This window comes from Callionymus lyra, chromosome 7 (assembly GCF_982586985.1).
Source record: "Callionymus lyra chromosome 7, fCalLyr1.hap1.1, whole genome shotgun sequence".
NCBI classification, from domain to species: Eukaryota; Metazoa; Chordata; class Actinopteri; order Syngnathiformes; family Callionymidae; genus Callionymus; species Callionymus lyra.
In genome coordinates, this window is record NC_141824.1 from 661,121 (window position 1) to 686,120 (window position 25,000).

Below are 25,000 nucleotides of genomic sequence, written 5' to 3' on the forward strand. Positions count from 1 at the left end.
ACACACACACACATACACATGTACACACACACACATGTACACACACACATACACATGTACACACACACACATGTACACGCACACACACACATACACATGTACACACACACATACACATACAAATGTACACACACACACACACACACATGTACACACACACATACACATACAAATGTACACACTCACACACACATACACATGTACACACACACACATGTACACACACACACACATACACATGTACACACACACATACACATGTACACATACACACACACACATGTACACACACACACATACACATGTACACACACACATACACATGTACACACACACACATGTACACACACACACACATGTACACACATGTACACACACACACATACACATGTACACACACACACATGTACACACACACACACACACATACATGTACACACACACACACACACATACACATGTACACACACACATATGTACACACACACACACACACATACACATGTACACACACACACATGTACACACACACACACACACATACATGTACACACACACACATGTACACACACACACATGTACACACACACATACACATGTACATACACATGTACACACACACACATGTACACACACACACACACATGTACACACATGTACACACACACACACATACACATGTACACACACACACATGTACACACACACACACATACATGTACACACACACACACATGTACACATGTACACACACACACATGTACACACACACATACACATGTACACGCACACACACACATACACATGTACACACACACATACACATACAAATGTACACACACACACACACATACACATGTACACACACACATACACATACAAATGTACACACTCACACACACATACACATGTACACACACACACATGTACACACACACACATACACATGTACACACACACATACACATGTACACATACACACACACACATGTACACACACACACATAAACATGTACACACACACATACACATGTACACACACACACATGTACACACACACACACATGTACACACATGTACACACACACACATACACATGTACACACACACACATGTACACACACACACACACACATACATGTACACACACACACACACACACATACACATGTACACACACACATATGTACACACACACACACACACATACACATGTACACACACACATACACATGTACACACACACACATGTACACACACACCCCTACACATGTACACACACACATACACATGTACACACACACACATGTACACACACACACATACACATGTACACACACACACACACATACACATGTACACACACACACACACATGTACACACACACACACACATACACATGTACACACACATACACATGTACACACACACACATACACATGTACCGCACACACACACACACACACACACACACACACACACACATACACATGTACACACACACACACACATACACATGTACACACACACACACACACACACACAAACACACACACACACACACACACACACACACAGGGGTGCAGAGAGAGAGAGTGCTTCAGTGCAGAGCTGTAGAGGCCAGAGTAGCAGCAGAGTTTGAGAGAAGAGAGAGAAGAGAAAGAAAGAGAGAAGAGAGAGAAGAGAGAGAAGAGAGAGAAGAGAGAGAAGAGAGTGAAACAAGAGAGTGAAACAAGAGAGTGAACGAGAAAGGAGGCTCGATGTGCTCAGGGTGGATAAATCATGCGCACTAAGAGTGAGACAAACTCAAGATGAAGGTTTGGACGAAGACTTGTTGTTGGAGCTTCACTGTGTCGCTGCTGGTTCTCTTCGCCGGTGAGTTTCACACACTTGTTAGTAATGATTGACAGGATCGTCAGGATCGTCAGGATCGTCAGGATCGTCTAAAAGTTCTGTCAAGTTCACTTCAACGACACCAACGTTGTGTTTGTGGATGAAAGATATTATTGTTGTTTATTGTTCAGTCCTGTCTCCAACTTCTCCGTCGAGTCCGTCGTCGTTTTCTTTAACAATCTGCTCTTTGTCTCGTCGCCCTGGCAACCCCTGTCAGGCAGGCCAAATGGTTACCATGGCGATGAGTCCATGTCCTGCTAACTGCCGGGTGAACAGAACCACCCCCTCCTCACTACCCCCTCACCTCACACCCCTCTCACCCTCACCCTCACCTCACACCCCTCTCACCCTCAACCCTCTTACCCTCACCCTCTCACCCTCACCCTCAACCCTCTCACCCTCACCCTCACCCTCACCCTCTCATCCTCACCCTCTCACCCTCACCGTCTCACCCTCACCCTCACCCTCTCACCCTCACCGTCTCACCCTCACCCTCACCCTCTCACCCTCACCGTCTCACCGTCTCACCCTCACCCTCTCACCCTCACCCTCTCACCCTCTCACCCTCACCCACTCACCCTCACCGTCTCACCCTCACCCTCTCACCGTCTCACCCTCACCCTCTCACCCTCACCGTCTCACCCTCACCCTCTCTCCCTCACCGTCTCACCCTCACCCTCTCACCCTCACCGTCTCACCCTCACCCTCTCACCCTCACCGTCTCACCCTCACCGTCTCACCCTCACCGTCTCACTCTCACCCTCACCCTCTCACCCTCACGTCTCACCCTCACCCCCTCACCTCACACCCCTCTCACCCTCAACCCTCTCACCCTCTCACCCTCACCGTCTCACCCTCACCCCCTCACCTCACACCCCTCTCACCCTCTCACCCTCACCGTCTCACCCTCTCACTCTCACCCTCAACCCCCTCACTCTCTCACCTCACCCTCTCACTCTCACCCTCTCACCCTCACCCTCTCACCCTCACCCTCTCACCCTCAACCCTCTCACCCTCAACCCTCTCACACTCTCACCCTCACCCTCTCACTCTCTCACCCTCTCACCCTCTCACCCTCACCGTCTCACCCTCTCACTCTCACCCTCAACCCCCTCACTCTCTCACCTCACCCTCTCACTCTCACCCTCTCACCCTCACCCTCTCACCCTCACCCTCTCACCCTCAACCCTCTCACTCTCTCACCCTCACCGTCTCACCCTCAACCCTCTCACTCCCTCACCCTCTCACTCTCTCACCCTCACCGTCTCACCCTCACTCTCTCACCCTCACCGTCTCACCCTCACCCTCTCACCCTCACCGTCTCACCCTCACCGTCTCACCCTCACCCTCTCACCGTCTCACCCTCACCGTCTCACCCTCACCCTCTCACCGTCACCCTCTCACCCTCACCCTCTCACCCCTCCATCACTGACTGTGACCCACATGTTTCAAACCCTCAATGTTCATGTTGTCGACATAAAGGACGACATGAGAGTTTATTTTATTTGTTTACAAACTAATCCCCGACAGGAAGTGATTGTGACTCGAACCTTCATGTTTATTCGTTGCCATGGAAACTAATCAAATCCTTGTTATTGTTACTATAATAGTTAAGAAAGTAAGTAAGTAATTTTTATTTGTATAGCGCTTTTCCAGACCAGGGTCACAAAGCACTTAAACAATCAATACAATATTCAATAAAGTATATACTTTAAAGATCAAGATAAAACTGATAACACAACAGGAGTTCCAGAAAATCAAGGAAAAGCCTGAACAAATAGAAACGACTTGAAGGAATCAGTAGATCCATCGCTTGATGGATCTACTGATTCACACATGTATACAAAGAGAGAAGATCGTTCCAAAGCTTAGGAGCAACAGCCTGAAAAGATTTCTCTCCTCTGGTCCTGAACCGTGTGCGTGGAACCATCAGTAGATTCTGATCCACAGACCTCAGAGCCCGAGCTGGGGTGTAAGTCTGGATCAGATCATGAAGGTCTGACCATGAATAGATCTGAAAGTAAGAACCAGAATTTTAAAGTTGATCCTGAAAGAAACTGGAAGCCAGTGAAGAGTTTGAAGGATCAGAGAAATGTGAGTTCTTCTACTAGAGCGGCTCAGAGTTCTGAATCAACTGCAGACGAGACGATCCTTCTTGTTAAGACATGAAAACAAACTGTTACAATAGTCCAGACGAGAAGAAACAAACTCATGGATTATAAGATCCAGATCATGTTCCGACAACATTTTCCTAAGTTTAGAGATTTTTCTCAGTTGAAGGAAACAGTTTCTGGTCAGTTTTCTTCAGTGTTGAACAAGAGACATGTCTTTATCAAATACAACACCCAGGTTTCTCAGGCTCAGTTTGACAGACTGACCTAAGTCACTCAAGTACTGACTCAACCCTGGAATCTTATCATCAACAATCACCAGAGTTTCAGTTTTGTCCACATTTAGCTTCAAAGTGTTTTCACTCGTTGTTTGATTTCTAGCAACAATTGACTAAGTTCAGCCTCTGATCAGTTGATCAACAGAGCAGTAGAGCTGGATGTCATCAGCAAACATGTGATAAGAAACATCTGGAAATCTCTGAATGATTTTACCGAGGGGAATCAAGTACAGCAAAAACAATGAAGGACCCAGAACAGAACCTTGAGGGACTCCACACAACAGATCTTCCGATTCAGACCTCATTTGATTGACAGATACACTAAAACTGCGGACAGGACCAGGCGGACGGTAGATTGACACACAATAGAAAGGTCTTGTAGATCAAGATCATCTGAGACTCAAAAGAAGTGAATTCCTGTGTCTGAATCACTTTGCAAGAACAACTCTCCCCAAAAACTGTAGCAAGACCTCCTCCACGACCAGAGAGGCGAGGCTTCCCCAGAACAGCGCTCCCTACTGGACAGAGTTCGTTCAGATGAATAAACTCTTCCTCTCTCTGCCAAGTCTCAGAAAGACATAATAAATCCAAATGAACTCTTGTGAAAAGATCATTAAGAATAAAGGATTTATTAGTAATGGAGCGAACATTAAGAAGTCATACATTCAGTACCGATGACATCACTGATGATGTCACTGATGATGTCACTGACAGCAGAGCGGGATCTTTTGAAGAGAACTGCTCTTTTGATCAACTGAGCTCCAGAGGCTGAACTTAGTCAATTGTTGCTAGAAATCAAACAATGAGTGAAAACACTTTGAAGCTAAATGTGGACAAAACTGAAACTCTGGTGATTGTTGATGATAAGATTCCAGGGTTGAGTCAGTACTTGAGTGACTTAGGTCAGTCTGTCAAACTGAGCCTGAGAAACCTGGGTGTTGTATTTGATAAAGACATGTCTCTTGTTCAACACTGAAGAAAACTGACCAGAAACTGTTTCCTTCAACTGAGAAAAATCTCTAAACGTTTGTTTCTTCTCGTCTGGACTATTTTAACAGTTTGTTTTCATGTCTTAACAAGAAGGATCGTCTCGTCTGCAGTTGATTCAGAACTCTGAGCCGCTCTAGTAGAAGAACTCACATTTCTCCTTCAAACTCTTCACTGGCTTCCAGTTTCTTTCAGGATCAACTTTAAAATTCTGGTTCTTACTTTCAGATCTATTCATGGTCAGACCTTCATGATCTGATCCAGACTTACACCCCAGCTCGGGCTCTGAGGTCTGTGGATCAGAATCTACTTATGGTTCCACGCACACGACTCAGGACCAAAGGAGAGAAATCTTTCCAGACTGTTGCTCCTAAGCTTTGGAACAATCTTCCTCTCTCTTTGCGCTTGATGATCTACTGACTCCTTCAAGAAACATGTGTGTTTGATGATCTACTGACTCCTTCAAGAAACATGTGTGTTTGATGATCTACTGACTCCTTTAAGAAACATCTGTGTTTGATGATCTACTGACTCCTTCAAGAAACATCTTAAGACGTTTCTATTTGTTCAGGCTTTTCCTTGAATTTCTCGAACTCCTGTGTTGTTCTCAGTATTATCTTGATCTTTAAAGTTTATACTTTTTTGAGTATTGTTTTGTTTGTTTAAGTGCTTTGTGACCCTGGTCTGGAAAAGCGCTATATAAATCAATATTACTTACTTACTTACTTACGTGACTGACAGCTGTCACTCACGTTCAACTCGGTAGTAAAAGCCGAATTAAAGAGAGGAAATGAACAAATCCACCTTTCGTTGAGGTCTGGACAGACGGCAGCGCTGATGTGTCGTCATGCTCTTCAGTGAGAGGAATGTCAATCAAACATCGATGACGTCCGATGACGTCAGAGTTGTTCCGAGCGATCGCAACTGCACGTCTCATCCTGACCTGAACTGGAAATAAACTCACCGGACGTTGGAAACGGTTGTGATTATAATCCTCCATCGACTCTCTGATGTTGAAAAGAGCATCACGATCATAGATCCTGATGCTTGAAACATCTTTAGTGATATGAGCAAAATATCCGGACAAGTAGTCGTTAAAACGACTGTTTTTGGCAATTATTGCAAGAGCTCACGTTCAAGCAGCCGATCAAAGGCTCACCGTGTGTGTGTGTTGTGTTAGGACAAGTTAGGACATGTGTGGACATGTGAGGACATGTGAGGACAAGTGAGGACAAGTGTGGACATGTGAGGACATGTGTGGACATGTGAGGACATGTGAGGACATGTGAGGACATGTGAGGACATGTGTGGACATGTGAGGACATGTGTGGACATGTGAGGACATGTGTGGACATGTGAGGACATGTGAGGACATGTGAGGACATGTGTGGACATGTGAGGACATGTGTGGACATGTGAGGACATGTGTGGACATGTGAGGACATGTGTGGACATGTGAGGACATGTGTGGACATGTGTGGACATGTGAGGACAAGTGAGGACAAGTGTGGACATGTGAGGACATGTGTGGACATGTGAGGACATGTGAGGACATGTGAGGACATGTGTGGACATGTGAGGACATGTGTGGACATGTGAGGACATGTGAGGACATGTGTGGACATGTGAGGACATGTGAGGACATGTGAGGACATGTGTGGACATGTGTGGACATGTGTGGACAAGTTAGGACATGTGTGGACATGTGAGGACATGTGAGGACAAGTGAGGACAAGTGTGGACATGTGAGGACATGTGTGGACATGTGAGGACATGTGAGGACATGTGAGGACATGTGAGGACATGTGTGGACATGTGAGGACATGTGTGGACATGTGAGGACATGTGTGGACATGTGAGGACATGTGAGGACATGTGAGGACATGTGAGGACATGTGTGGACATGTGTGGACAAGTTAGGACATGTGTGGACATGTGAGGACATGTGAGGACAAGTGAGGACATGTGTGGACATGTGAGGACATGTGAGGACAAGTGAGGACATGTGTGGACATGTGAGGACATGTGAGGACATGTGAGGACATGTGTGGACATGTGTGGACATGTGAGGACATGTGTGGACATGTGAGGACATGTGAGGACATGTGTGGACATGTGAGGACATGTGAGGACATGTGAGGACATGTGTGGACATGTGAGGACATGTGAGGACATGTGAGGACATGTGTGGACATGTGTGGACATGTGAGGACAAGTGAGGACAAGTGTGGACATGTGAGGACATGTGTGGACATGTGAGGACATGTGAGGACATGTGAGGACATGTGTGGACATGTGAGGACATGTGTGGACATGTGAGGACATGTGAGGACATGTGTGGACATGTGAGGACATGTGAGGACATGTGAGGACATGTGTGGACATGTGAGGACATGTGAGGACATGTGTGGACATGTGAGGACATGTGAGGACATGTGAGGACATGTGTGGACATGTGAGGACATGTGTGGACATGTGTGGACATGTGAGGACAAGTGAGGACAAGTGTGGACATGTGAGGACATGTGTGGACATGTGAGGACATGTGAGGACATGTGAGGACATGTGTGGACATGTGAGGACATGTGTGGACATGTGAGGACATGTGAGGACATGTGTGGACATGTGAGGACATGTGAGGACATGTGAGGACATGTGTGGACATGTGAGGACATGTGAGGACATGTGAGGACATGTGTGGACATGTGAGGACATGTGTGGACAAGTGAGGACATGTGTGGACATGTGAGGACATGTGTGGACATGTGAGGACATGTGTGGACATGTGTGGACATGTGAGGACATGTGAGGACATGTGTGGACAAGTGAGGACATGTGTGGATATGTGTGGACATGTGAGGACAAGTGAGGACATGTGTGGACATGTGTGGACATGTGAGGACATGTGAGGACATGTGTGGACATGTGAGGACATGTGTGGACATGTGTGGACATGTCAGGACATGTGTGGACATGTGTGGACAAGTGAGGACATGTGTGGACATGTGTGGACATGTGAGGACATGTGTGGACATGTGAGGACATGTGTGGACATGTGTGGACAAGTGAGGACATGTGTGGACATGTGAGGACATGTGTGGACATGTGTGGACATGTGAGGACATGTGAGGACATGTGTGGACAAGTGTGGACATGTGAGGACATGTGAGGACATGTGTGGACAAGTGTGGACATGTGAGGACATGTGAGGACAAGTGTGGACATGTGAGGACATGTGAGGACATGTGTGGACAAGTGAGGACATGTGTGGACATGTGTGGACATGTGTGGACATGTGAGGACATGTGTGGACATGTGTGGACATGTGAGGACATGTGAGGACATGTGTGGACAAGTGTGGACATGTGAGGACATGTGAGGACATGTGTGGACAAGTGTGGACATGTGAGGACATGTGAGGACATGTGTGGACAAGTGAGGACATGTGTGGACATGTGTGGACATGTGAGGACATGTGTGGACATGTGAGGACATGTGTGGACATGTGTGGACATGTGAGGACATGTGTGGACATGTGAGGACATGTGTGGACATGTGTGGACAAGTGAGGACATGTGTGGACATGTGAGGACATGTGTGGACATGTGTGGACATGTGAGGACATGTGAGGACATGTGTGGACAAGTGTGGACATGTGAGGACATGTGAGGACATGTGTGGACAAGTGTGGACATGTGAGGACATGTGAGGACATGTGTGGACAAGTGTGGACATGTGAGGACATGTGTGGACATGTGTGGACATGTGAGGACATGTGAGGACATGTGTGGACAAGTGTGGACATGTGAGGACATGTGAGGACATGTGTGGACAAGTGTGGACATGTGAGGACATGTGAGGACATGTGTGGACAAGTGAGGACATGTGTGGACATGTGTGGACATGTGAGGACATGTGTGGACATGTGAGGACATGTGTGGACATGTGAGGACATGTGTGGACATGTGTGGACATGTGTGGACATGTGAGGACATGTGTGGACATGTGAGGACATGTGTGGACATGTGAGGACATGTGAGGACATGTGAGGACATGTGTGGACATGTGTGGACATGTGTGGACATGTGAGGACATGTGTGGACATGTGTGGACATGTGTGGACATGTGAGGACATGTGTGGACATGTGAGGACATGTGAGGACATGTGAGGACATGTGTGGACATGTGTGGACATGTGTGGACATGTGTGGACATGTGTGGACATGTGAGGACATGTGTGGACATGTGAGGACATGTGAGGACATGTGAGGACATGTGTGGACATGTGTGGACATGTGTGGACATGTGTGGACATGTGTGGACATGTGAGGACATGTGTGGACATGTGAGGACATGTGAGGACATGTGAGGACATGTGAGGACATGTGTGGACATGTGAGGACATAGTTTCAAACCTCTTCGTCCTCTTGTGTTGCTGCAGGTGAAGTCTTCTCCGTCAACATCACGAGTCAGGCTCAGACGGTGAGAGCGTCCGTCGGCAGAGAAGCTTTATTGTCCGTCAGTTACTCCAGCAGCAGCTCAGACAAGCCGGTGATCAAGTGGCAGCTGAAGAGAGTCAAAGAAAAGTCCGTGACGGTCGTTCAATCCATCGGAACCGACGTCATCGGGAACCTGAGGCCCGAGTACAGGAACAGGATCCTGGTGTTCGAGAACGGATCTCTTCTGCTCCACAACCTGCAGCTGACGGACGAGGGCTGGTACGAGGTGGAGATCTCCATCACTGACGACACCTTCACTGGAGAACACAACATCCACCTCACTGTGGACGGTACGAGTCCCACGACCTGAACCCACGACCTCTTGACCTCTGTGTGTCCTCCTCAGTTCCCGTCTCCAGACCCTACATCCAGATGGTGGCGTCGTCGGTGCTGGAGTACAGCGAGCACTTCCACCTGCACTGTTCCCATGACAACGGTACCAAACCCGTCTACACCTGGCTCAAGGGCGGGAAGGTGATGACCAACGACACGCGTCTGCTGCTGTCACATGACCAGAAGGTTCTGACCATCGCCCGAGTCCTGATGTCAGACGACGACGTTTACACCTGCAGTGTTGAGAACCCCATCAGCAGCATGAAGAGCTCGCCTGCTCGACTCACCGTCTACAGTAGGTGGCGCTGTGACCAACACATTCTTACAACAGCAGAGTGAGACAGTGAACCGGAGAGTGAGACAGTGAAGTGCAGAGTGAGACCGTGCAGATCAGAGTGAGACGGTGAAGAGCAGAGTGAGACAATGAACAGGAAAGTGAGACAGCGAATAGCAGAGTGAGACAGTGAACAGCAGAGTGAGACAGTGAAGAGCAGAGTGAGACAGTGAACAGCAGAGTGAGACCGTGAAGATCAGAGTGAGACAGTGAAGTGCAGAGTGAGACAATGAACAGGAAAGTGAGACAGCGAATAGCAGAGTGAGACAGTGAACAGCAGAGTGAGACAGTGAAGAGCAGAGTGAGACAGTGAAGAGCAGAGTGAGACAGTGAACAGCAGAGTGAGACAGTGAATAGCAGAGTGAGACAGTGAAGAGCAGAGTGAGACAGTGAACAGCAGAGTGAGACAGTGAACAGCAGAGTGAGACAGTGAAGAGCAGAGTGAGACAGTGAACAGCAGAGTGAGACAGTGAAGAGCAGAGTGAGACAGTGAACAGCAGAGTGAGACCGTGAAGATCAGAGTGAGACAGTGAAGTGCAGAGTGAGACAGTGAACTTCAGAGTGAGACAGTGATGTGCAGAGTGAGACAGAGAACAGCAGAGTGAGACAGTTATGTGCAGAGTGAGACAGTTATGTGCAGAGTGAGACAGTGAAGTGCAGAGTGAGACAGTGAAGTGCAGAGTGAGACAGTGAAGTGCAGAGTGAGACAGTGATGTGCAGAGTGAGACAGAGAACAGCAGAGTGAGACAGTTATGTGCAGAGTGAGACAGTTATGTGCAGAGTGAGACAGTGAAGTGCAGAGTGAGACAGTGATGTGCAGAGTGAGACAGAGAACAGCAGAGTGAGACAGTTATGTGCAGAGTGAGACAGTTATGTGCAGAGTGAGACAGTGAAGTGCAGAGTGAGACAGTGAAGTGCAGAGTGAGACAGTGAACTTCAGAGTGAGACAGTGATGTGCAGAGTGAGACAGTGAACAGCAGAGTGAGACAGTGAACAGCAGAGTGAGACAGTGATGTGCAGAGTGAGACAGTGAACAGGAGAGTGAGACAGTGAACTGCAGAGTGAGAAAGTGAACACCAGAGTGTGACAGTGATGTGCAGAGTGAGACAGTGAAGAGCAGAGTGAGACAGTGAAGAGCAGAGTGAGACAGTGAAGAGCAGAGTGAGACAATTATGTGCAGAGTAAATAAGTAATAGTAAGTAAGTAATATTTATTTATATAGCGCTTTTCCAGACCAGAGTGAGAAAGTGAAGAGCGAGTGAGACTATGAAGGGCAGAGTGCGACCATGAAGTGCAAAGTGAGACAGTGAAAATCAGAGTGAGACAGTGAAGATCAGAGTGAGACAGGGAAAAGCAGAGTGAGACAGTGAACAGGAGAGTGAGACAGTGAAGAGCAGAGTGAGACAGTGAAGAGCGAGTGAGACTATGAAGGGCAGAGTGCGACCATGAAGTGCAGAGTGAGACAGTGAAGATCAGAGTGAGACAGTGAAGATCAGAGTGAGACAGGGAAAAGCAGAGTGAGACAGTGAACAGGAGAGTGAGACAGTGAAGAGCAGAGTGAGACAGTGAAGAGCGAGTGAGACTATGAAGGGCAGAGTGCGACCATGAAGTGCAGAGTGAGACAGTGAAGATCAGAGTGAGACAGTGAAGATCAGAGTGAGACAGGGAAAAGCAGAGTGAGACAGTGAACAGGAGAGTGAGACAGTGAAGATCAGAGTGAGACATTGAAGATCAGAGTGAGACAGTGAACAGGAGAGTGAGACAGTGAACAGGAGAGTGAGACAGTGAAGATCAGAGTGAGACATTGAAGATCAGAGTGAGACAGTGTATATCAGAGTGAGACATTGAAGATCAGAGTGAGACAGTGAACAGGAGAGTGAGACAGTGAAGATCAGAGTGGGACAGTGAAGATCAGAGTGAGACATTGAAGATCAGAGTGAGACAGTGAACAGGAGAGTGAGACAGTGAAGATCAGAGTGAGACAGTGTATATCAGAGTGAGACATTAAAGATGAGAGTGAGACAGTGTAGATCAGAGTGATACATTGAAGAGCAGAGTGAGACAGTGAAATGCAGAGTGAGACATTGAACAGGAGAGTGAGACAGTGAACAGGAGAGTGAGACAGTGAACAGGAGAGTGAGACAGTGAACAGTATTAACAGTAGTGAAGTCATGACTATTACTCTTCGTGTCATAAAGATTCTCATGAAACAGTTGAAGACCTTGTTCTTCTCGGTGTAGGACGGAGCTCACTTTACATCATCTTGTCCACGGGAGGGATCTTCCTTCTCATCACCTTGGTAACGGTGTGTGCTTGTTGGAAACCATCCAAGTAAGATTTGAATTGTTTGAGAAAATAAAGATTTAAAAGTTCATTACCTTGTAATTACAATGAATGTTATAATAATGATGTATTCTTCAGGTGAACACGTTTATTATCCTGTACAGTTAAAACATTTGATAATATGTCAATTCAATTCAATTCAATTTTATTTCAAGTGTCTTATCATAACAAAGTTATCTCAAGACACTATACAGTTGAAATAAGACTACAGTTGATTAAGGAAAAATAGATCCAGCAATTCAACAAAGAGCAAGAAACAAAACACTGTACAGTGAGCAATGGAGAGGAAAAACTTCCTTTTAGAAGCAGAAACCTGGAGCGGAACCAGACTCATTGTTGACGGCCTGCCGCTTTGACCGGCTGGGAGGAAGGATGGGGGGGTAGACAGATGGATAAGGAGAGGAGTGAGGGAGGATATAGTGAGAGAAAAGAGGAGAGTGTAGGAGGGTCCATGGGGGTGCTGGAGAGAACTCGGGATCTGATGACGTGGTGAAGATCCTGGATCAGCAGCAGCTCTGGAGGTGGATCCCTGGATCAGCAACAGCTCTGGAGGTGGATCCCTGGATCAGCAGCAGCTCTGGAGGTGGATCCCTGGATCAGCAGCAGCTCTGGAGGTGGATCCCTGGGGCTCCGGGAGAGAAATAAAAAGGTGTGGGTTTGGGACAAATGTATACAATACACAGGTATACAGACTCCGGTGACGGGTGAAGATATATAGAGGGGAGAGGGGGGGGGGTTGAAATAGCCAGGCCAGAGGGCACATACCTAGCACAGCAGATCCAGACACAGGGGCCCAAGCCGCGGCAGGAACCCGCGGGAGACCAGGAACCGGCAGGCGAGATAACCACCAGAGCCGACCCCAAACACCAGCGAGAAGGCGGACCACCACCGGGGGCGCGAGAGGGCAAGCACAGGCGAGGACGACCGAGGAAGCAGAGAGGGGGAGGCACCAGGCGCAGGCACCGGGGCAGCCAGAAGAACCAGTCAGGGGATAGGCCGGGCGACGTAGGACCCCCAGACCGTCAGGCTGCCACCAAGTCCATAGCAGGGGACCGAGTCAAGGAGATAGGGATCCACCACAGCAGCGGCGGCGGAGCCCCCCCCAATACCCTGCGGACACGGCCAGTAGCGGGGTCGAGTGCCACCGCATGAGCCCGGGGGAGCAATGGCCAGGCACCGGCCCAGGTCCCCTGGGTCACAGGGGGGCCACGGTTGTGCGGGCAGGGCGGGGGCAATGGGGCTGCAGCCGTCCGGGAACGGCCCCCAATCTTTGAACTGTAGACCGTCCCCAACAGCCGCAGCCCACCTCCCCCATGAGGGAAGTTTGGGGAGCCAGCAGTATTCCATGGGCGGTCCACGGTCTCTAAGGTGCAGAGGCCCCGCCCATCACACGTACTGACCCCCAGCCCCCGCCCCCACCCACCATGCAGCACCCAGGGGGACAGCAGCACTTGCATGGGCGGTACATGGTCACTACGGTAACATGGGTCCGCCCAATGCCTCCGCCGTCCCCCCAATGTGACCCCGCCCAGTGTGGCCCCCCCCACCCGGGAAGCCCCCGAAAGACCGACCAACCCGGCCACGAACCCCCAGGACCAAGGGCGACAAACTCCCCGACCACGGCACATGCCACACAGGGCGGGTAGAGGACCACAGCCACCGCTGCAGCAGACACCCACCCCAAGACAGGCCCCCCACCACAGACCAGGCGAAGCCATCGGGTCCCGGAAGGTCATCCAGAACACCCGGCCAGCCCCAGCCCCACCCCTAACGGTTCACCCGCCAACCCCGTCAGCGGGACCAGCAACCCCCCAGCCCCAGCACCGCCCCCAGCACAACCCCCCATCCACCACCCCAACCACCCCCGCCAGCACCAGCCCCCACGCACCATCAAAAACCCCCCGGAAGCGGGCCACCACCCCGCCGGCACACGGGGCCATCGCGGCACCAGCGGTCACCACCACCAGGCACAAGGCACCCACAGGCCCCACCTGCCGGACCCCCACACCCGAACCGGCCAAGCCAGAACGGCCCCGGCGAGAAAAGAAGGATATACAGAGCTCGGTGTCTAAAACTAAAACTAAAACTCCTCCAGCATTCTCAGCCTATAGCAGCTAAAGATAAACAGTTTTGTTAGTTATGACAGCTAGAGATAAACAGTCAAGTTAATTATAGGCTTTATCGAAAAGTAAGGTTTTAAGATTATTTTTAAACATAGAGAGGGTGTCTGCCCTCCGGACTGAAGCCGGTAGTTTGTTCCACAGCAGAGGGGCTTGAAAACTGAAGGCCCTGGCTCCGAATCTACATTTAGAGATGTGTGGTATAACTAGTAGATCAGAGTTTAGGGATCGTAAGGTCCTAGAGGGTTGGTAAGTTTGGATTAAATCTTTAATGTATGTTGGTGCTAGACCATGTAAGGCTTTATAGGTTAGGAGAAGGATTTTAAATTGTATTCTAAATTCTACAGGAAGCCAATGTAGGGAAGACAGTACAGGTGTGTTCGCGCCTCTTAGTCTTAGTCAGGACACGAGCTGCAGGTGAATGAGCTGAAGATTCTGAGAGACTTTTTAGAACATCCTGACAGAAGAGAGTTACAATAGTCTGGAGGTAACAAAAGCATGGATGAGCTTCTCAGCAGCATCTAAAGGAAGGAAGTGCCTAATTTTTGAAATGTTACGAAGGTGGAAGTAAGCAGTCCGTGAGATTTGTTTTATGTGTGAGTTAAATGATAAGTCCTCGTCAAAGCAGACACTGATTCTTTACAGTGGTGCTCGTAGCAGGAGCAAGTTATGTAAAGATCATTAGTTAATGATTGTCTGAGATGTTGCGGACCAACTAGTAAAACCTCAGTCTTTTCCGAGTTCAGTAGGAGGAAGTTTTTGGTCATTCATGACTTGATATCTGTGATACAGGACTGTAGTTGTGTAGCTGTTGATATCTGTGATACAGGACTGTAGTTGTGTAGCTGAATTCTTTCATCTGGCTTCATGGACAAGTAAAGTTGGGTGTCATCAGCATAACAGTGAAAATGTATAGAGTGTCTTCTAATCAAGTCCCCTAGTGGGAGCGTATAGATTGTGAATAGTATTGGACCAAGAACAGAACCTTGTGGGACACCATAGCTGACCTTAGTGTGTGTCGATGAGAGGTGGTTGACATGTTCATAGTGCGTTCTATCCGACAGGTAAGATTTAAACCAGTTAAGAGCAGTTCCACGAATGCCTATATGGTTTTCTAGCCTCTGTAGAAGGATTTGGTGTCGACAGTGTCAAATGCACTGAGATCTAGAAGAACAAGAACTGAAACATGGCCCTGATCAGAGGCCATCAGTAGGTCGTTACTTACTTTTACCAGGGCGGTCTCTGTGCTGTGGTGTTCCCTAAAACCAGACTGAAACACCTCAAATTGATCATTGTCCTGGAGATAATCACAGAGCTGACTTGTTACCACTTTCTCCAGAAGTTTTGAAATGAATACTAGATTAGAGATAGAACTATAGTTAGTGAGGACCTCTGGATCAAGAGATAGAACTATAGTTAGTGAGGACCTCTGGATCGAGAGATAGAACTATAGTTAGTGAGGACCTCTGGATCAAGAGATAGAACTATAGTTAGTGAGGACCTCTGGATCGAGAGTGGGTTTTTTAAGCAGAGGTTTAATTACTGCAACTTTAAAAATCTGAGGCACATAGCCGGATGTTATTGACAAGTTAATAATGTCAAGTATGAAAGTGCTAAGTAAGGGGAACAGTTCTTTAAGTAGTCATGTGGGAATAGGATCCAGAAGACATGTTGTGGACTTTGAGGAGGAAACAACCTGGGACAGCTGTCGAGGACTCACTGGTAGAAAGGAGTCAAAGTATGTATCAGTCATAGTGTCTGTGTCCGGTGAGGCTGCACTGGTTTATTAGAAGAATCTAGGAGGTCTTGAATCTTTCCTCTAATAGTTACAATTTTTTCATTAAAAAAGATGGACTGATGGACTGATGGTCTGATGGACTGATGGACTGATGGACTGATGGACTGATGGACTGATGGTCTGATGGACTGATGGACTGATGGACTGATGGACTGATGGACTGATGGACTGATGGTCTGATGGACTGATGGACTGATGGACTGATGGTCTGATGGACTGATGGACTGATGGACTGATGGACTGATGGACTGATGGTCTGATGGACTGATGGACTGATGGACTGATGGACTGATGGACTGATGGACTGATGGACTGATGGACTGATGGACTGATGGTCTGATGGACTGATGGACTGATGGACTGATGGACTGATGGCTCCGTGTCAGCCTGGCTTCAGTACTGAATAAGAACTTGGGGTTATTCTTATTTGCTTCTATAAGTGATGAGTAATATGAGGCTCTGGCTGAAGAGATGTCTTGTATATTTTTAACTTCTCCTGCCAGTCCTGGTAGAATTCATTATGTTTTGATGAACCATTTCTTCTCTAGTCGTCTAGAAACCTGTTTTAATTGACGTGTTACTGAGTAAACCAGGGAGCAAGACTACTTCTGTTGACAGTCTTTTGAGTTAGTGGTGCGATGAAGTCAAGCGTATTGTGCAACGAGTCTGTAAAACTGCCCACAAAGTTATCAATGTCGGGGTGACTATGGTAGAGTTTCTTGACTCACTGAGGCGTTTTACTGACACTGAGGGAATTATTTCATAAACTTGGTAACGACACTTTCAGACAGACATCTTTTGAGATCCTGCTCTGTAGACTCGGCTCATTTCAAATGAAGTCAAAGGTTATTAATTGATGGTCAGAAAGAAGTGAATTCTGAGGAGAGACAATAACATTTTTAATTTCAAGTCTGTATGTTAGGACAAGATCTACTGTGAGCTTAAAGCAGTGAGTCGTTCATGAACATACTGAGAGAAACCTTATTTAATATGTATATTTCTTACTTTAATATTCTATTTTATACGTTTTATTTGAGCTTTTGAATAAAAGTTATTGTTATCTGTGAATTTTGTGTTTTTCATAAACACAACAATCAGAAACAAAAAACTTTTATTATTACTGTAAATATTTAAATGTCGCGTGTTTAATATCACATGGACATGTGTGAACATGTGTGAACTTGTGTGAACATGTGTGAACTTGTGTGAACATGTGTGAACTTGTGTGAACATGTGTGAACACGTGTGAACATGTGTGAACATGTGTGAACATGTGTGAACTTGTGTGAACACGTGTGAACATGTGTGAACTTGTGTGAACATGTGTGAACACGTGTGAACATGTGTGAACTTGTGTGAACATGTGTGAACTTGTGTGAACATGTGTGAACACGTGTGAACATGTGTGAACTTGTGTGAACATGTGTGAACTTGTGTGAACATGTGTGAACACGTGTGAACATGTGTGAACTTGTGTGAACATGTGTGAACTTGTGTGAACTTGTGTGAACATGTGTGAACTTGTGTGAACATGTGTGAACACGTGTGAACATGTGTGAACTTGTGTGAACATGTGTGAACTTGTGTGAACATGTGTGAACACGTGTGAACATGTGTGAACTTGTGTGAACATGTGTGAACTTGTGTGAACATGTGTGAACACGTGTGAACATGTGTGAACTTGTGTGAACACGTGTGAACTTGTGTGAACATGTGTGAACACGTGTGAACATGTGTGAACATGTGTGAACACATGTGAACATGTGTGAACTTGTGTGAACATGTGTGAACTTGTGTGAACATGTGTGAACTTGTGTGAACATGCGTGAACTTGTGTGAACATGTGTGAACACGTGTGAACTTGTGTGAACATGTGTGAACACGTGTGAACATGTGTGAACTTGTGTGAACATGTGTGAACTTGTGTGAACATGCGTGAACTTGTGTGAACTTGTGTGAACACGTGTGAACTTGTGTGAACTTGTGTGAACACGTGTGAACATGTGTGAACATGTGTGAACATGTGTAAACATGTGTGAACACGTGTGAACATGTGTGAACATGTGTGAACACGTGTGAACATGTGTGAACATGTGTGAACATGTGTGAACATGTGTAAACATGTGTGAACATGTGTAAACATGTGTGAACATGTGTGAACATGTGTGAACACGTGTGAACATGTGTGAACACGTGTGAACATGTGTGAACATGTGTGAACACATGTGAACATGTGTGAACTTGTGTGAACATGTGTGAACTTGTGTGAACATGTGTGAACTTGTGTGAACATGCGTGAACTTGTGTGAACATGTGTGAACACGTGTGAACTTGTGTGAACATGTGTGAACACGTGTGAACATGTGTGAACTTGTGTGAACATGTGTGAACTTGTGTGAACATGCGTGAACTTGTGTGAACTTGTGTGAACACGTGTGAACTTGTGTGAACTTGTGTGAACACGTGTGAACATGTGTGAACATGTGTGAACATGTGTAAACATGTGTGAACACGTGTGAACATGTGTGAACATGTGTGAACACGTGTGAACATGTGTGAACATGTGTGAACATGTGTGAACATGTGTAAACATGTGTGAACATGTGTAAACATGTGTGAACATGTGTGAACATGTGTGAACACGTGTGAACATGTGTGAACACGTGTGAACATGTGTGAACATGTGTGAAGACGTGTGAACATGTGTGAACATGTGTGAACATGTGTGAACATGTGTGAACATGTGTGAAGACGTGTGAACATGTGTGAACTTGTGTGAACATGTGTGAACATGTGTGAACATGTGTGAACACGTGTGAACACGTGTGAACATGTGTGAACATGTGTGAACACGTGTGAACATGTGTGAACATGTGTGAAGACGTGTGAACATGTGTGAACATGTGTGAACACGTGTGAACATGTGTGAACATGTGTGAAGACGTGTGAACATGTGTGAACTTGTGTGAACATGTGTGAACATGTGTGAACATGTGTGAACACGTGTGAACACGTGTGAACATGTGTGAACATGTGTGAACATGTGTGAACACGTGTGAACATGTGTGAACATGTGTGAACACGTGTGAACATGTGTGAACACGTGTGAACATGTGTGAACACGTGTGAACATGTGTGAACACGTGTGAACACGTGTGAACATGTGTGAACATGTGTGAACACGTGTGAACACGTGTGAACATGTGTGAACACGTGTGAACATGTGTGAACACGTGTGAACATGTGTGAACATGTGTGAACTCGTACAAACACATGTTTATTCTTCGTTTGTTAATAATATATTAATAATTATTAATAATAATAAGTTATGAAAGAAGTCAAACATAAATGAATATTAAAACTATTATTATGTAGTTAAATGTTTGAATCAATGACGTGAGGAAGTAGACATGATGTCAGACTCGGAGGAGCTGATCCTCATCATGTGTCTCCGTAGGAAGAAGCACAAGCCCGTCCCTCAGAGAGCTCCCATGTTCGTGGACCAGAGCGAGAACGGTCGTGACGGTGAGACCTTCTGAAGCTGATGCTCTTCAAGTCTGATCACATGTGTCTCCGCAGTGGACGTGGTTCCTAAAGCCTCCACTCTGGGCCGCAGGAGTCCGATGCCGCTCTACGTCCTCAACGAAGATGTGGGTTCGCTAGAACTTTCAGATCCCTCAGGTCACGACTCACAGCTTCTCGTTTCAGGAAACCCTGGAACATCTGGAGGAATGTTCCGAAAACACCTTCAGTCACGCCGAGACGCTTCCTGCGTCCTACATCCCCGTCCTGCCCCCCATCCTGCCCCCCAGCAGGACCGACCGGCCCGTCTGGACCCCCCCTCGACGTGTCCCTCGCAGCTCCTCCCCTCTGGCTCAGCTCTCCGGCAGCTCCTCCATGACCTCGGTCAGATCTCCTCCTCACTCGCCCTGCTCGTCCCCGCGAAGCTTCAGCCCCGTCAGGAAGCTCCGTCCTCCGGTCGGGATCCCGACCAGCATCCTGCCCGTGGATCCTGAAGGTCACGGTGCAGCTCAGCAGTGACCTTCAGGATCCCGACCAGCATCCTGCCCGTGGACCCTGAAGGTCACGGTGCAGCTCAGCAGTGACCTTCAGGACCCCGACCAGCATCCTGCCCGTGGACCCTGAAGGTCACGGTGCAGCTCAGCAGTGACCTTCAGGATCCCGACCAGCATCCTGCCCGTGGACCCTGAAGGTCACGGTGCAGCTCAGCAGTGACCCTCAGGATCCCGACCAGCATCCTGCCCGTGGATCCTGAAGGTCACGGTGCAGCTCAGCAGTGACCTTCAGGATCCCGACCAGCATCCTGCCCGTGGACCCTGAAGGTCACGGTGCAGCTCAGCAGTGACCTTCAGGACCCCGACCAGCATCCTGCCCGTGGACCCTGAAGGTCACGGTGCAGCTCAGCAGTGACCTTCAGGATCCCGACCAGCATCCTGCCCGTGGACCCTGAAGGTCACGGTGCAGCTCAGCAGTGACCCTCAGGATCCCGACCAGCATCCTGCCCGTGGATCCTGAAGGTCACGGTGCAGCTCAGCAGTGACCTTCAGGATCCCGACCAGCATCCTGCCCGTGGATCCTGAAGGTCACGGTGCAGCTCAGCAGTGACCTTCAGGATCCCGACCAGCATCCTGCCCGTGGACCCTGAAGGTCACGGTGCAGCTCAGCAGTGACCTTCAGGATCCCGACCAGCATCCTGCCCGTGGACCCTGAAGGTCACGGTGCAGCTCAGCAGTGACTAGAAGAGACGTTGATGAAGATTCTTGTCTATGCACTATTTTCCTAGTTGACCTCAGTTCAGTTTGTTGTAGAATCGATGTGAACCTGAGATAAAGATAAAGAGCACTTTGAGCCTCGTCTGCGTGTCCTTCTGCTAAATGTTGGATTTAAAATACATTTTATTTTATATATATTTTAAATACATTTTGTTCTGTTAATATTTAAAATAAATTTAATTTGTTAATAATATCAATATGTTGGATTTAAAAGACATTTTATTTTGTTAATATTTAAAATACATTTGATTTTGTTAATATTTCAAATACATTTAATTTTGTTAATATTTCAAATACATTTAATTATGTGAATGATATCAATATGTTGGATTTAAAATATATTTTATTTTATTTATATTTAAAATATATTTTATTTTGTTAATATTTAAAATAAATTTTATTTTGTTAATATTCAGTATGTTGGATTTGAAATAAATTGTATTTTGTTAATATAAAAATTACATTTTATTTTGTTAATATTCAACGTGTTGGATTTAAAATACTTAAATGTTGTTAATATTTGAAATGTTGGATTTAAAAGACATCTATCTTATGAAGTTGCGCTTTATAAACACAAATAACTTAAATCGGTGCATGTTTCTCTCGTGACCACTAGAGGGAGCCCGTCTGTGGAGAATCTTTCGTGTTCAGGTATAAAATAATGAATTATAGGAAAAATATAATGAAAATTATATGAAAATGAATGAAATGAAACTAAAGATAAGTTTTAAACTGATAAGGTTATAATAATGTAGTCACGAGAACCAAGAACGATGAGATCTTTATCTTCCACACATTGTTTCACTCAGAAATAATGAGGATTATTGTGAATTAATAATCAATCAAAGTCAACTGGCAGCTGTCACTCAAAGAGCATGTTTCAACTTCTTAACTTAAAATCAAGTGTTTTTATCTTTTAAATGTTTTCCAAACATATTATTGATGTAATAATAACAGTTAATAACAATAATAACAACATCAATTAAAGCAGTGGCTCTGATGTCTTTGATCTTCTCACGTGATCAATCTTTTGTGATTCAAATGAAACTGTTTGAAGAATCGTTTGATCAAAGCTTTCATGATGTCATTGATAAACATGAGCCTCTGACGTCATCGCGTTTGGAAATATTAGCGTCAAGTCTTCGTGTTTAACCAAGAGACGTTTCTACAGTAATTGAACTCCTGGGATGTGTGTGTGTGTGTGTGTGGGTGTGTGGGGTGTGTGTGTGTGTGTGTGTGTGTGTGTGTGAGAGAGAGTGTGTGAGTGTGTGTGTATGTGTGTGTGAGTGTGTGTGTGCGTAAAATATTCTTTTGCGCAGGTATCTATGTCACAGAGAACTTACCTGGATCCATATCTGGTCCAAGTCTGGTGACGGGTCTCTTCCCCTGGTATTGCGATGGTTCGTGTCACAAGGTGTGTTGTATGTCCAGCTGCAACAAGGACAGCGTCTGCTGGAGGTCAGAAGAAATACTAGAAGAAACAACTGAAAATAGCTCAAAAGATGCAACATAAAGCCTGGAGACCTGGAGACACCTGTGATAGAACCTGTGATAGAACCTGTGATAGAACCTGTGATAGAACCTGTGATAGAACCTGTGATAGAACCTGTGATAGAACCTGTAATATAACCTGTGATAGAACCTGTGATAGAACCTGTGATAAAACCTGTGATAGAACCTGTGATAGAACCTGTAATAGAACCTGTGATAGAACCTGTAATATAACCTGTGATAGAACATGTGATAGAACCTGTGATAGAACCTGTGATAGAACCTGTAATATAACCTGTGATAGAACATGTGATAGAACCTGTGATAGAACCTGTGATAGAACCTGTGATAGAACCTGTGATAGAACCTGTAATAGAACCTGTGATAGAACCTGTGATAGAACCTGTAATATAACCTTTGATAGAACCTGTAATAGAACCTGTGATAGAACCTGTGATAGAACCTGTGATAGAACCTGTGATAGAACCTGTAATATAACCTGTGATAGAACCTGTGATAGAACCTGTAATATAACCTGTAATAAAACCTGTGATATAACCTGTGATATAACCTGTGATGGAACCTGTGATAGAACCTGTAATAGAACCTGTGATAGAACCTGTAATAGAACCTGTGATAGAACCTGTAATATAACCTGTGATAGAACCTGTGATAGAACCTGTGATAGAACCTGTGATAGAACCTGTAATAGAACCTGTGATAGAACCTGTGATAGAACCTGTGATAGAACCTGTGATAGAACCTGTAATATAACCTGTGATAGAACCTGTAATAGAACCTGTAATAGAACCTGTAATAGAACCTGTGATAGAACCTGTGATAGAACCTGTGATAGAACCTGTAATAGAACCTGTGATAGAACCTGTGATATAACCTGTAAAAGAACCTGTGATAGAACCTGTGATAGAACCTGTAATAGAACCTGTAATAGAACCTGTTATAAAACCTGTGATATAACCTATGATAGAACCTGTGATAGAACCTGTAATAGAACCTGTGATAGAACCTGTGATAGAACCTGTGATAGAACCTGTAATATAACCTGTGATAGAACCTGTGATAGAACCTGTGATAGAACCTGTAATATAACCTGTGATAGAACCTGTGATAGAACCTGTAATAGAACATGTGATAGAACCTGTGATAGAACCTGTAATATAACCTGTGATAGAACCTGTGATAGAACCTGTAATAGAACCTGTAATAGAACCTGTAATAGAACCTGTGATAGAACCTGTGATAGAACCTGTGATAGAACCTGTAATAGAACCTGTGATAGAACCTGTGATATAACCTGTAAAAGAACCTGTGATAGAACCTGTGATAGAACCTGTAATAGAACCTGTAATAGAACCTGTTATAAAACCTGTGATATAACCTATGATAGAACCTGTGATAGAACCTGTAATAGAACCTGTGATAGAACCTGTGATAGAACCTGTGATAGAACCTGTAATATAACCTGTGATAGAACCTGTGATAGAACCTGTGATAGAACCTGTAATATAACCTGTGATAGAACCTGTGATAGAACCTGTAATAGAACCTGTGATAGAACCTGTGATAGAACCTGTAATAGAACCTGTGATAGAACCTGCGATAGAACCTGTAATATAACCTGTGATAGAACCTGTGATAGAACCTGTAATATAACCTGTAATAAAACCTGTGATATAACCTGTGATATAACCTGTGATAGAACCTGTGATAGAACCTGTAATAGAACCTGTGATAGAACCTGTAATAGAACCTGTGATAGAACCTGTGATAGAACCTGTGATAGAACCTGTGATAGAACCTGTAATAGAACCTGTGATATAACCTGTGATAGAACCTGTGATAGAACCTGTGATAGAACCTGTAATATAACCTGTGATAGAACCTGTAATAGAACCTGTAATAGAACCTGTAATAGAACCTGTGATATAACCTGTGATAGAACCTGTGATAGAACCTGTAATATAACCTGTGATAGAACCTGTGATAGAACCTGTAAAA

At 46.0% G+C, this 25,000-nt stretch overlaps 1 protein-coding gene across 1 annotated transcript; it reads left to right on the forward strand.

Moving 5' to 3' along the window:
* The first annotated feature begins 1,618 nt into the window (after nt 1–1,618).
* Nucleotides 1,619–21,550, forward strand: hepacama (hepatic and glial cell adhesion molecule a). Its single transcript, XM_087795550.1, has 7 exons — nt 1,619–1,876; nt 9,712–10,059; nt 10,116–10,397; nt 12,677–12,767; nt 20,155–20,222; nt 20,277–20,347; nt 20,406–21,550. The coding sequence occupies exons 1-7, from the start codon at nt 1,813–1,815 to the stop codon at nt 20,736–20,738; spliced, it is 1,257 nt and encodes a 418-aa protein (XP_087651676.1). The 5' UTR covers nt 1,619–1,812; the 3' UTR covers nt 20,739–21,550.
* Nucleotides 21,551–25,000: the final 3,450 nt, after the last annotated feature.

Coding starts and splice junctions, on each gene's coding strand:
- hepacama (XM_087795550.1), top strand. CDS start 1,813: ATGAAGGTTTGGACGAAGACTTGTTGTTGGAGCTTCACTGTGTCGCTG. Junction 10,398..12,676: donor TGCTCGACTCACCGTCTACA/GTAGGTGGCGCT, acceptor TTCTCGGTGTAG/GACGGAGCTCACTTTACATC. Junction 12,768..20,154: donor GCTTGTTGGAAACCATCCAA/GTAAGATTTGAA, acceptor GTGTCTCCGTAG/GAAGAAGCACAAGCCCGTCC.